Raw genomic sequence first — 13,323 nt, 5'->3', positions numbered from 1 at the left:
CAAACCCAAGACTGGCTCTAACAAAAGATGTTTCCTAAAACCAAGATCTTCTGCAAGTCACAAGGAAAGGACCTATGGATCCTCAGAGCCACAACCCTTTCCCAGAAGGTGAGAGCCTCCTCTGGGGTGGGGGAAGATTCCCAAAGCTCGGTCCCACATGAGGCAGAGTGGCACCAAAACATCCTCTCTGTCCCTCAACTCAGCTATCAACCTCAGCTCTCAAGAGGACATTGGGAAGAGCTTCCCAAGCTCGTCCCTACGGCGTGTTCCGATGATTCCAAGAGTTCTGTCGTCCATCACGCCACGTGTCACCTCCAGCATGGCCTCTCCACACGGATCAGCCCACAGAGCCTTACCTGAGCACAATCCACCTGGGAGAACCACGTGGAAGCACCACACCTGTGCCGTGCTGGGTGTTGTGGCACTGGGAGGGAGTTTTCAGCCCGGGAGAAGCCATGCAGCGCTTCCTCGGAGAGCGGGAACGGCGCCCACGAGCCCGGGCTGAAAACTCATCCCACACGGGGAATGCGAGTGAGTGTGTGTCGTGCAGCGAGCCCGGGAAGGACTCACAAGTCCTGTGTGTAGAGGTAGAGAAAAAAATCAAGCTCACTTAATCCTTTCAGGCCAGGAGCTGGGATTTCCCCGGAGCGACGTCCATTGCCGGCAATGGACGCACCAAAATAACGTCGGCATCCCCGAGTTAACCACCTCTGTCCTCCTTTCACCTATCACACTGCTCATGCATCAGCCAGCTTCCCAACCATCTTCCCGGCTCTTGGCGCTATGTCCTCTCCCTTCTTCCGCACGGAGTTGGAGAAAAGGAGCCCCTTGGTCAGCTCTGGCTGCCCGGAGAAGCTGGATGGAAACGGTGGAAATTACAAGGGGGTCGTCAGCAAGGCTGGAGAGGACAGCGCTAAAGTCACCACGTTTCCGACCCTCCCGCCCCCCAGACAGTGCCAAGGTGCTCCACCACGCCAAAACCCCGGCTTTTCCAGAGCTTGGATGTGCTGGGAAAGGCACCTGGGGGTGAGTTATCCGTCCCCCTTCCAGCTTGGATTTGTCTTTTTTTAGACATCCGGGGTGGGCTTTGGTGGCACCTAATGAGGTGAGAGTTGGACAGAGGCAGTTAACTCCTGGAGCCATGAAAAAGTCCAGGACAGGATAAATTCCCAGCTCCCAGTTTCCCTACAATTGTTATGTGGGAGAGAAATGAATTGTCACAGCCCCGTGTCACGATCCTGCTTTTATGGGGTGGATTTGCTGGGATTACTCCAAGCTCATGAGATCCAATCCCATCCCTACAATCAGACCACGACCTGAGGTTCATTAATAAATACACAGACAGGATGAGAATCCACATGTAAAATATGGGAATGTGTCAGGACTCCATGGTCCCACCACAACTTCAACAAAAGTCTGTAGATTCCCAAGCTGAGCTTCTCCAAGCTCCAAAGAAAACACAAATCCTGGGGATAAAACGACACCATCAGATCAAATCTGGTCTCAAACCAACGTTTTGGGGGAGTTTTGTGAAATTTCACACATTTTACTAATATTTTATCATTTTCTCTGTGCTGTTCTGTGTACATGAGTGTGGAAGGGAACACAAAGGAGAAACTCAGCCTGGATACCCAAAACAAGGCTCCAAAGCAGAGCAGGACTAAGGCCTGACTTAACTTTTACTTTAAAACAGGTTGGACTTGATGTTGGAGGTCTTTTCCAATCTTAACAATTCTCTTGGGAACAATGGAAAAGTACTTTTCCCAACTGAACCACAAATTCAACCTGATGGTGTCTCTTTGAGAGGAAAACCACACCAAGAGTCTGCAAATTCAAATCTGGTAAATGATCAGATGCACTTGGAGAAAAGGAAGGAAAGCACCAAACCACAATCCAGCCTCTCTACAGAAATGTGTCTTACCCCACTCCTTCCCCCCTAAGATTTCTGTCACAAATGATTGTGCCCAAACTCTGTGCATGTTCAGGAGTATCTGATCCTCCTGAAAACATCAGACTGAGGTAAAATGTCCCTGAATTCTCCTGGGAATCTCTGCATTTCTAAACCCTGGTGTTTGCAGCTCCAGAAATGGCACAAGCAAAGCTTAAGGTGAGGTCTCCTTCACCTGTGCTGGTTCCGCTGCACAATTAACACCCATTATTTTAATTAACCTCTTGCAATCATTCCTCATTATTAAAGTCAATGAGTAAATAAACTCCTTAGCTCCATGATGCACTAGAAAACATGAATTTGCTTCAAACTACTTCCAGTAATTAAAGCAGGGCTGCGGGTTGATTAAGAGAAAGGTAGAAGAGCCTCCAAGTCCCACCAAGCCCACAAGAAGCTGGAATTGTGGCAGTGCCTTCAATTCCTGCTGGACCCTCAGGAATCTCTGGGTTTGGGCTTACTAAAGATGCTCCCAGCCCTCCTGGCCTTGAATGTAAGGAATGTGAAATAACACATGGAATGAAATCTTGCAGGAGCAGCGGATCCATGAGGAGCTTCCAAAGATCTAAAGAAACCCAAGGAATGGCTGAAGTGTTGAGTGGGGAGTGAGATCCACAGAGCCATGGAATGGTTTGGATGGGGAGGGACCTTAAAGGACATCCAGTGCCACCCCCTGCCACAGGCAGGGACACCTCCCACTATCCCAGGGTGCTCCAAGCTCCAGCCTTGGGCACTGCCAGGGATCCAGGGGCAGCCACAGCTGCTCCGGGCACCTGTGCCAGGGCCTGCCCACTCTCACAAGAGGAATTAATTCCTTCTTAACCATTAATCTAAATCTTTCCTCTTTTAGTTTAGAACCATTGCTGGAATGTCATCCTACATCCCACTAAAAGCTGGTGGTGGCTGCAGATCCCATTGGCCACCTATGGGACAGGGACACAACTCCAGAGGACAGAGGGAGCCACCAAGCCCTTCTCTTGAAGAGGTTTTCTGCTCCAGAAGACCCTGATGGGAGTGAAACCACTGAAGTCCCAAATAACACCCACATCTGGGCACTTCCAACTGTGAACACGCAGGGCCTGATCCAACACTGCCTTTGAGAGAACTTGGCAGGGCCAACAGAGCCTTCTCAGGAGGCTCCACATGGTGCAGATCAAAAGAGAGGTTGAAATGACAGGAAAAGCTGGGGATGCTGGGATAACTCAACTCAGAGAATCCCAGAATGGTTGGGTTGAGGGGAACCTTAAGGATCATCCAATTCCACTCCCTGTCATGGGCAGGGACACCTTCCACTATCCCAGGCTGCTCCAAGCCCTGTCCAACCTTGGACATTTCCAGAGTTGGGCCATTTAGGAGTAGCCATGAACATCTCTGAGGATGGAATTGAGGAGCAGACAGTCCATCCATCTGTTTCCACATTGAGGGATGTGGGCCACTTCCACCCAAAAAGCTCATAGGAATCTCAATCCCTCAGAGCTGCCCATTCCCTGGAAGTCTAAGAGGGTGACCAAGGTGTCCTTGTGTGCCCAAACCCAACGAGCTGCTGGCGTCACCAACACCTGGACATTTCTCAGGTCACACCGAGGGCAGCTGCCACCAGAGGATTTATACAGAAAGCACTTTTTGTGTGGAAAAAGCCAGTCAGTTATCAAATATTGACCAAAAGGCATCAAAGCAGCCCCATGTGCACCACACCACCACCAAATCCACGTTTTCCTTAGCTCCAGGTGCTGGAGCTGCACGGAGCTGCCTCTTACCTTGAGCTCCTTCCAGCTGTCGAGCAGCCTGGTGGCCAAGTCGCTCACATCCACGATTTTATCCGTCTGCTCCTGGCTCCTCTCGCTCTCCACGTCAGAAACTCCTTCCTCCTCATCCTGTGATGGTGTCTCCATGGCCATGGGCTCCTCCAGCTTCGCTCCATTGCTCTCCTTGACCTCTGCCTCGGGCTCGGCCTCCAGCTCTGCAGGCTGGGATTTGCTGCTCTCCACCGGCGCCTCCACAGCGGTTTTGATCTCCTGCTGCTGCTGCTGCTGCGGCTGCTGCTGCTCCTCTGTCACCTCCATTGGGGCAGCCTCCAGCTGGTCCAGGTCCTCCTTGCCCTCCTTCCCCTCCAGCTCGCTGGTGGTGTCCGAGATGGCGCTGTCCATGCTGTTCTCGCTGATGATCTTCAGCCGGCGGAACACCAACTTCTTGGGGGTGTCGGTGTCGCCCTCGCCGCCCTGCTTGGCCGAGAGCTCGGGGGTGTTGAGGGGGGTGTGGGCCCGCGACGTGTTCTCGCTGGAGTAGCCGTCGCCCTCGCTGAGCTGCGGCACCGCCGTCTTGGTCTGAGCCCAGCGCTGGATGATGGGCAGCACCTTGCTCTCCTCCAGCATGTTCTTGGTGGGGATGGGCAGCAGCTCCAGGGTCTTCATGATCTGAGGGCAAGGACAAGCAGGGCAATGTCAGGATTTAAAGCTGTGTCCGAGCTGGAATAATTCACTTTTTTCAGGAAAAATTAACTCTGGGATATCAAGGTGATCATAAAATCCTGGTTTGGGTGGGAAGGGACCTTAAAGGTCATTCAGTTCTCCTTGCCATGGGCAGGGACACCAAGCTGGCCTTGGACACTTCCAGGGATGGGAAGTCCACAACCTCTCTGGACAACCTGTGCCTGAACCTCACCACTCTCACAGGAGGAACTAATTCTTTCTCAACCACTGATCTAAATCTTTCCAAGAATTCCTTCCCAATATCCCAAAATATAAAATTTAAATATCTGATCTTCTCTATCTAGTGACAGTCACAGGTGATAGATTTTGGGAAGAGTTTTTTCATGGAAAGGCTTGTTAAACAATAATTCACTTTTCTCAGGAAGAGTCAACTCTGGAATTATCAAGGTGATCATAAAACCCTGGTTTGGGTGGAAAGGGACCTTAAAGGCCATTCAGTTATCCTTGCCATGGGCAGTGGCACCTTCTGCCATCCCAGGTGGCTCCAAGCCCTGTCCAAGCTGGCCTTGGACACTTCCAGGGATGGGAAGTCCACAACCTCTCTGGGCAACCTGTGCCAGGACCTCACCACCCTCACAGGAGGAATTAATTCTTTCTCAACCAGTGATGTAAATCTTTCCAAGAATTCCTTCCCAATATCCCAAAATATAAAATTTAAATATCTGATCTCCTCTATCTAGCGACAGTCACAGGTGATAGATTTTGGGAAGTTTTTTTCATGGAAAGGGTTGTTAAACATTGCAATGGCTGCTCAGGGAGGTTTGGAGTGCCCATTCCTGGAGGTGTCCAAGGAACACCTGGAGGTGGCACTCAGTGCTCTGGGCTGGGGACAAGGTGGGGATTGGGCACAGCTTGGACACAATGACCCTCAACTTCCAGAAGTCTTTGGGCATCCAATCCCAAATTGTTTATGGAAAACTGAAACATTCCAGCTCCCCTTCAGACTGTCAGGATCTCAAATTCCCTGTGCTTCAGCACGGAATAAACAGCAACAGCAACAACCTTTAAGTTCTGGCTCATGGAATCTATGTCAGGAATCTAAGGAAAACCACAGGAGCAAATTCCTTCCGTTTATTAAGGATCTGCCCGAGGGCAGAACTTTCAGGCCTGTAGTTCTGAGGCACCTGAGGTTGTTTTCCATGAACACTTGGCACAGATTTGTATTTGAAAAAAAAAGAAGGAAAAGAAAATCCTCGTGATCCCGAGCATTCAGCAAAGCTGCCAAAACCCTTTTCCCCAAAAAGCACTGGCCAGCCCTGGCACAGGCTGGAGTCCCCATTCCTGGTGGGATTTGAGGGCCCTGTGGATGTGGCACTTGGGGACAAGGGTGAGTGGTGGCCTCAGCAGTGCTGGGGAAGGGTTGGACTCGATCTCAAAGGGCTTTTCCCACCTCGAGGATCCCGTGAGAGCTCCCAGTGCCAGGGAATCACTGACCTCCAGCTGCAGCTTCAGGTTGTTGGCCGTGCTCCCTCTGCCATCGCCCAGCTCCGTCATCCAGATCCAGAGCAGGGACAAGCCGTGACACTCCAGGAAGGACTTGAGGCAGGACTGCGAGTGTGTGTTCTGGAGGGCCAGAGGTGGGAACATCAGACACTTCCAGGCAAAACCATGGAAAACTGCTCCACTGGGATCATGCTCAAAGCCATGGCAGAGCCAGAACTCGGCACCTGAGCAGGCCCAAGCTGATCTGAGTGGCTGGAACTGCTGGGGTTGGAGCAGGGATCCAGCAGCAGGACCCCTGCAACCACTACAGCTCAGAACTGAAGGACAGTGGATCCTGGAGCTGCTCAACTGAGCTGGGGATGCAGCAAAAAGGGCAGGACCTGCCTCCCACACTGCCCCTGCTCCTCTGAGGATGTCACTGGAACGGGACGTGGATCCCTCCCCTCCCAGGCTGCTCCTCCTCACCTGGATGAGCTTGAGGCAGGTGAGTTTCTGCTCCAGCGTTTCGATGCGCACCATGAGCCGCGACAGGCTCAGCACCTGGTTTTTATCAGAGAGCCCCTCCCCGTTCTCCAGCAGCGCCTCCAGCTCCCCATCCACCTGCAGAGCCACAGAAAACACCCTCAGCCTCAGCCCAGGCAATTCCCTGACTCCAAGCTCCCTTCTCCCTCATTTTCCATTTTCCCATTTTCCACCTTTCAGCTCTGCTGGAAATTCCAGGTGGTTGCACCAAAACCCTCCCGGCCCTGAGTTTATCTTTTCATGCAGAAAACAAGCTAAGAAATTATCTTTAATTGCAGGTAAAACTTATTATTTATATTCTGAGCTGTATAAATTCTTTATAAATTTGTAATGATTAATGGATTATAAACTATAACAGATTTATAATCCTTACAACCAGAGAGTCCCTCTCCACAAGGACACTGAAATATCATCCTCTCATTTAGGGACTAATTAGTGTTTTAAAACACCCTATAAATGATTTAGGGATTATTTCTTGGCTTACTCACTCTCTAGAAATGATTTAGGAACTATTTCTGGTCTCCTCACTCTCTGATACAGCACACTAAGATGAAACTGGCATTTTTAAACTTCCCCAAAGAATTAGGAATAAATCTTCTCCATAGGAACAGAGGTTTGTGCCTTCAAGGATGGAATAATTACAATTTGTAGGAATTAAAGAAGAGCCTGTGCAGGTTCTTGCAGAAGATTTCACCCCCAAAAAAATTCCTCTTGCTCTGGATTCTCTGCACTTTTTCCACATGGCATGAACCCTTCCCTGCAATTCCATGCATTGTCTCTAAAATTCCACCTCCCAGCCTGGAAATGGTGAAACTCTGCCCTTGGAGTGCCAAATTTAGGTGATGCCTTTTATGGCAAAGCCAATGTTGTTCATCTTTCATCACTGTTTACAAATCATGGAAAGCAACCCACATTTTTAAATCAAATTTATGGAGTTATGGATGAGCAAATACTGGACCTAGGAAAGTCACTCTCTGGGGGGACTTTAAAAAACCAGGAGAAAGGAAATTGGATTTAAGTGAAGATCCAAGAAAATAAATAAATCAATAAATCCCCTCAATAAATCTTGAGGGACCTTGTGAAATAAAATCATTGGAGTTGGAAAAGACCTCCAAGATCATCAATCCAACCTTTGATGACACTGAAAACCTTGAGGTCATCAGGAGTAAACATCTCCCAAAGGAACAGAGATGGGATGAGAGGAAACAGCCTCAAACTGTGCCAGAGGCAGCTCAGGTTGGATATTGGGGAAATTCCTTCATGGAAAGGGCTGGTGGTGGTGGAATCCCCATTCCTGGAGGGATTAAAGCCACGTGGATGTGGCACTTGGGGACATGGGTGGTTTTGGCAGTGCTGGGGAGTGGCTGGGCTCAATGGCAGAGGCTCAACCTGGAAAAGTCAGTTTCTGGTGGGACTTTAAAAAAACAGGAGAAAGGAAATTGGATTTAACTGAAGATCCAAGAAAACACAAATCTTGAGGGACCTTGTGAAATAAAATCATTGGAGTTGGAAAAGACCTCCAAGATCATCAATCCAACCTTTGATGACACTGAAAACCTTGAGGTCATCAGGAGTAAACATCTCCCAAAGGAACAGAGATGGGATGAGAGGAAATGGCCTCAAACTGTGGTAGAGGCAGCTCAGGTTGGATATTGGGGAAATCCCTCAGTGGAAAGGGCTGGTGGTGGTGGAATGCCCATTCCTGGAGGGATTAATGCCATGTGGATGTGGCACTTGGGGACATGGGTAGTTTTGGCAGTGCTGGGGAGTGGCTGGGCTCAATGGCAGAGCCTCAACCTGGAAAAGTCAGTTTCTGGTGGGACTTTAAAAAACCAGGAGAAAGGAAATTTGATTTAACTGAAGATCCAAGAAAACACAAATCTTGAGGGACCTTGTGAAATGAAATCATTGGAGTTGGAAAAGACCTCCAAGATCATCAATCCAACCTTTGATGACACTGAAAACCTTGAGGTCATCAGGAGTAAACATCTCCCAAAGGAACAGAGATGGGATGAGAGGAAATGGCCTCAAACTGTGGTAGAGGCAGCTCAGGTTGGATATTGGGGAAATCCCTCAGTGGAAAGGGCTGGTGGTGGTGGAATCCCCATTCCTGGAGGGATTTAAAGCCACGTGGAAGTGGCACTTGGGATGAGAGGAAACAGCCTCAAACTGTGCCAGAGGCAGCTCAGGTTGGATATTGGGGAAATCCCTCAGTGGAAAGGGTTGGTGGTGGTGGAATCCCCATTCCTGGAGAGATTAAAGCCACGTGGATGTGGCACCTGGGGACATGGGTGGTTTTGGCAGTGCTGGGGAGTGGCTGTGCTCAATGCCAGAGGCTCAGTCCCCAAACTCACCGAGTCCTTTTTGCGGGATCGTTCCTTCTTCATCTTGCCCCCGGCCGCGCGGATGCTGACCCTGTTCTCCCCTCCCAGGTACCCCCGGCAGTTGGAGGAGCCACAGAAACATTTCTGGGCCTCTTTGCTGTGGGGGGACACAAAGGGAGGTTCAACAAGAGCCCAGCCCCAGCCACAGCCAGCTCTGCACCCACCAAAGCCAGGAATGGGAATGGCTCTGCATGGAAGAGCCACTGAAAACTCAAACAAAGGCTTTATTCCCAACACAGCTGCCATGATCCCCAGCCTCACTTCCACGCTCTCCACAGGCCAAGAACCAGGAATCAGAGAGGAAAAGGTGGAGCTGATGGGGCTGACAACTTCTTATCCCACATTGCCATCAATATCCTAATTTTCCTAAGGAATTTAGCCTCAGGATTATACATCCATTAGGAAAAACTTGCATTTCATAGCATTTTATAGCTCATATATTGAATGTGAGAGCTCAAAACAGGATAAAGAATGAGCTCAGGATTCATGGGAGCAGCAAAATCCACATGGAAAATTTGTTTTGGATGTTCAGCCATGAATAATAAATACAATATATATATATAATAAATACAATAAATATAGTTCCCAAGGAATATTTCTACCAAGCCTCTGTATTTCCCACTTGACACACCATCCATTTTAAACTCCATTCCACAATTTCTTGGGAAAATAGTAGGGTTTTACTTTAAATATGTGGAACCCATTGGAGGAACGCGGCCCTGCAGGGGTAAGAAGCAGGGAAGCTCAATTCCAGGAATTTCTAGGAATGAGGAATTATCTTAAAATGCAACTAAAAACTCATTCCTGCTTACAGAGGGGGCCTGGAGAAGGATTCAAAAGGAAAAGGAAGGGATGTTCCTCAAGTTATACTTCACCAAAGAGCAATGGAGGTTTAGCAAAGGGATCCCAATTCCAGGCTGGAGCTTTCCCTGCAGCCCTGGATTAGGCCAGGAAGAGGGGATGAGTTATCCAGGGGGTTTTACAGCTCCTCAAAGCTTGCCAAGCCATAAAACAGCAGTGGGAAGGGAAGAACAGGAATTCTGGAGGAATATCCCAAAGTCTAATCAATAACCAGACAGGAAGAAGCAGGGAAGGGAATTCTCTGGGAAAGGGATGGAGCAGGAGCAGTGACACTGGGAGAGGGGAAGAGCAGGAATTCCTGGGCCAGGAAAGGGAAGGGGACGTACCCATATCTCTGGAACTGGTAATCAAACGTCAGCTCTGAGCCCGACGGGACCAGCTTGGTGGTGAAAAACCCAACCCTCAGCTGCCCATTCACAGTCCACTGTGGAGAAAAGGACACCAGGAGTTATTCCAGCCTCAGCTCCAGGTCTGCTTTCCCTGAACACACCAATCCTTGGAGAAACAGCACTGGGGAGTTTAAAACCAGGCCAAGTGCCCGGTTTAAATCCAGGTGTTTTCATGTCACTGATACAACATCAACAAAAATCCCCAAAATAAAGAAGGAAAATGTTTCACTGTGAGCTCCCCAGAGGGAGGAGCTGCTGGATTGGACCCAGCATTTTACCTTTTGGGTCTCACAGTTTGGCTCACAGCTGTGGTTCATGAAGCGGGAGCAGTTCCCTTTCTGGGTGGCATCGATGATCTGAAAAGGGACAAGAAATGCAGGGAAAGGTTCATTCCTTGGGATGGGACAAAGCTGCAAACACAACCCTTGTGGGAATCATCTCCTTTCCCACTGTTTATTTGATATTCTCCATCTTTATTGTAGAGATTGGGGTTTGTCAGGACATCAAATCCCTGAAAAAAAGAGCACTCAGGTACACAGCTCCTCATTTTCCAGAGTTCTCCAGCTGGGTGCAGATCCTGGATTTTGTTTCTGATACAGCCATGAGGGGTTGGGAGAGTGAATTTTCTCCCACACACCTCATACTCCAAGGGAAAAGTGATCCCAGAAATAAAAACTCCTTTTATGACTGGAAATGCTCCTTTGTGACGCTTAAAATCACACAACAATCTCAAAAACCCTTATTTTAGGAGGAAAAACACCCAGGAAAAACCACTCTGAGTATTTTTAGCTCCTTTTCTCTCAAGCTCCCCAGACCCAAAAAGTCCTGACAAGAGAGACAAGGAGAATAAGAGATGGAATTTCTATTTATCCCCCTTGTTCTCAGGCAGAGAGAACAGCTCCACATCCCTTGGAGCTGAAGCAGCCATAAATAATTAAAGATATCCCATTTATAAATATTCCAGTGGCAATCCTGCACAGAGGGACTCTGCCAGCTTTAAATATCCCAATTTCATGGAGTTTAATGTGAAAGGAAATGTGGATTTTTGTTAATTTGAGCACCCAAAAAGGGCAAGTTTGGCTTGGAAGATCTTCCCAAACTTCTCTCCCATGGAACAATGAGCCATGCTCCATCTTCTCCTTTGGAAAGACACTTTCCCCTCCCTAAGGGGTTCATTTAAGCTGCTAGAATTTTGTTGGAATTGAGCAATGGGTTAGAAAATCCTGAGGCTTGAAGTTTGCTTTCCTCAGGAAAACATTCCCAGTGGATTCAGGACATTATTCCATGGGATCCCAAGGAGCTGGTGCTGTACACAGCTAAATTCAGCCTTTCCCAAAGCAATCCCATGCCAGCAATCCACTGCTCACCTCATCATTCTTCAGGGCCATGAAATAATAGTGGATGTTCTTGTTCCGGGCATATTCCTTCACCCGAGCCTTGAATTCCTTGTGATCCAGCACCTCCCCACAGTATTCCAAAACAAAAGTGTTGCTGCAAGAGGGAAAAACATCCATTTTCTTAGCAAAAAACCCCACACAAATAACATAAAATAATCCCTGTTCAGGTGGATTCTCTGAACAAAACTCCCAGCCTGGCCATCCTGGCAGTGTAGCAATCATGATGTGCTTTAATCTCAGGGAATTCTGATTAATTTGGGATTTTATGCTGTCACATGGGAAGGTGACAGAAGGATGAAGCTCCCCTTGGAGCAGGGTTTGTTCTATAAATTCTATATATTCATAGAATTACAGGATGGCTCAGGTGGGAAGGGAACTTTAAGCTCATCCTATTCCAACACCATTCCATGGGCAGGGACACCTGCAACTGTCCCAGAGTGCTCCCAGCCCTGTCCAGCCTGGCCTTGGACACTGCCAGGGATCCAGGGGCAGCCACAGCTGCTCTGGGCTGGAAAACACTTTTCCAGGAGGAAATTTTCCCAATATCCCACCCTGAGCCTGCCCTGGCCCAGCCTGAGGCCGTTCCCTCTGCTCCTGTCCCTGTTCCCTGGGATAAGATCCCAAATCCCCCCGGCTGTGCCCTCCTGGCAGGAGCTGTGCAGAGCCACAAGGGCCCCTGAGCCTCCTTTGCTCCGGGCTGAGCACCTGCCCAGCTCCTCAGGAATTCTCCAGCCCCTTCCCAGCTCCTCAGGGATTCTGCAGCCCCTGCCCAGCTCCTCAGGGATTCTGCAGCCCCTGCCCAGCTCCTCAGGAATTCTCCAGCCCCTTCCCAGCTCCTCAGGGATTCTCCAGCCCCTTCCCAGCCCTGTTCCCTGCCCTGGACACACTCCAGGTTGCTCCCTTCTCCCTCATCTTGGTCTCCCCCATCCTGATCCTCCCTTGTGCCTCAGGAGATCTCAATGTCCTCACTCCTCTCTTCTTTCACCTCACCTAACCCAGCTCTTGGAATTACAATTCTGAATTAACAATGGAAGGAAAGATCCCCTCTGGATCCTCCTATTGTCCAAAAGGGAGGAAGAGGAGGAGGACTCAGAAGAGAAGTTTTGCAGAGATGGGAAGAGAAGGATGGACACAACTGGAGTGAAATAGGGACAGAGAAAGGGGAGGCAGATTCATCCCAAGAATAAGCCATGGAAAGGCTGTTGGGAAACCAGGAAGAGCAGAACCAGAGTGGGAGATCAAAGAACAGATGGGCAGATGCCAAAGAGGAAGAGGAACACCCATCAGGGACAAGGATGAGCTGGAAGAACCTCAGCCCATCTCCTGGCAGGGAAATCCAGACCCCACAGGCCCCTTTCCCTTCAGGAGGGAGCAAAAGGGTGGGAACAGGCTGTGGGAAGAGGGAAGGCTTACGATGGCAGGTCCTTGGCAGCTCTGAGCCCCCAGCCCTTCTTCTCAGTCAGGATCACCTCCACATCCGCGTGCTGCTTCTTCTGGAAGCGCCGGTTGGAGCAGTAGTCACCGTTCGGACACCGGGAGGAGCTGAGGGGAGGGAAGGGAAGGGAGCAAATCAATTCCCAGCAGGAAAACAGCGCCAACAGGAAGGGCTCAGATGGGAAATAAACCCCAAATAATCACGAGAAATTCCGTGTGAAACCTTCAAATGTGGTTTGCTATAAAAAGCACAAGCACGTGACTGCCAGTGTGCAAATGCAGATCGTTTATTTCTGGAAAGATAAAAACATTTGGAATGCTGATCCCGCTGTATTTCTGTATCAGGGCATTCCAGTGGGGAGAACTGGGCTCTTCTCCCCTTGTTTTGGGTGTTATTCCTTCAAGATATTCCCTGCCCTTCGTGTGGCCTACGAGGTAAGAGCAAAAATTGGGATTCTG

At 49.4% G+C, this 13,323-nt stretch overlaps 1 protein-coding gene across 1 annotated transcript in view; it reads right to left on the bottom strand.

The window, feature by feature from the left end:
- Nucleotides 1–13,323, bottom strand: part of SETD2 (SET domain containing 2, histone lysine methyltransferase) — a 55,944-nt gene that overhangs the window by 21,025 nt on the left and 21,596 nt on the right. The window contains exons 7-14 of the mRNA XM_059482890.1: nucleotides 12,844–12,972; nucleotides 11,401–11,524; nucleotides 10,312–10,389; nucleotides 9,971–10,068; nucleotides 8,754–8,880; nucleotides 6,343–6,477; nucleotides 5,869–5,997; nucleotides 3,703–4,359 (exon numbers count right to left, since the gene is read on the bottom strand). Of these exons, the coding sequence (XP_059338873.1) occupies nucleotides 3,703–4,359; nucleotides 5,869–5,997; nucleotides 6,343–6,477; nucleotides 8,754–8,880; nucleotides 9,971–10,068; nucleotides 10,312–10,389; nucleotides 11,401–11,524; nucleotides 12,844–12,972 (1,477 nt within the window). The remainder of the gene's footprint in view (nucleotides 1–3,702; nucleotides 4,360–5,868; nucleotides 5,998–6,342; nucleotides 6,478–8,753; nucleotides 8,881–9,970; nucleotides 10,069–10,311; nucleotides 10,390–11,400; nucleotides 11,525–12,843; nucleotides 12,973–13,323) is intronic.

Source organism: Ammospiza nelsoni, chromosome 1 (assembly GCF_027579445.1).
Source record: "Ammospiza nelsoni isolate bAmmNel1 chromosome 1, bAmmNel1.pri, whole genome shotgun sequence".
Lineage (NCBI taxonomy): Eukaryota > Metazoa > Chordata > Aves > Passeriformes > Passerellidae > Ammospiza > Ammospiza nelsoni.
The sequence above is the reverse complement of the archived record's forward strand: the minus strand, read 5'-3'. Positions and strand labels throughout refer to the sequence as shown.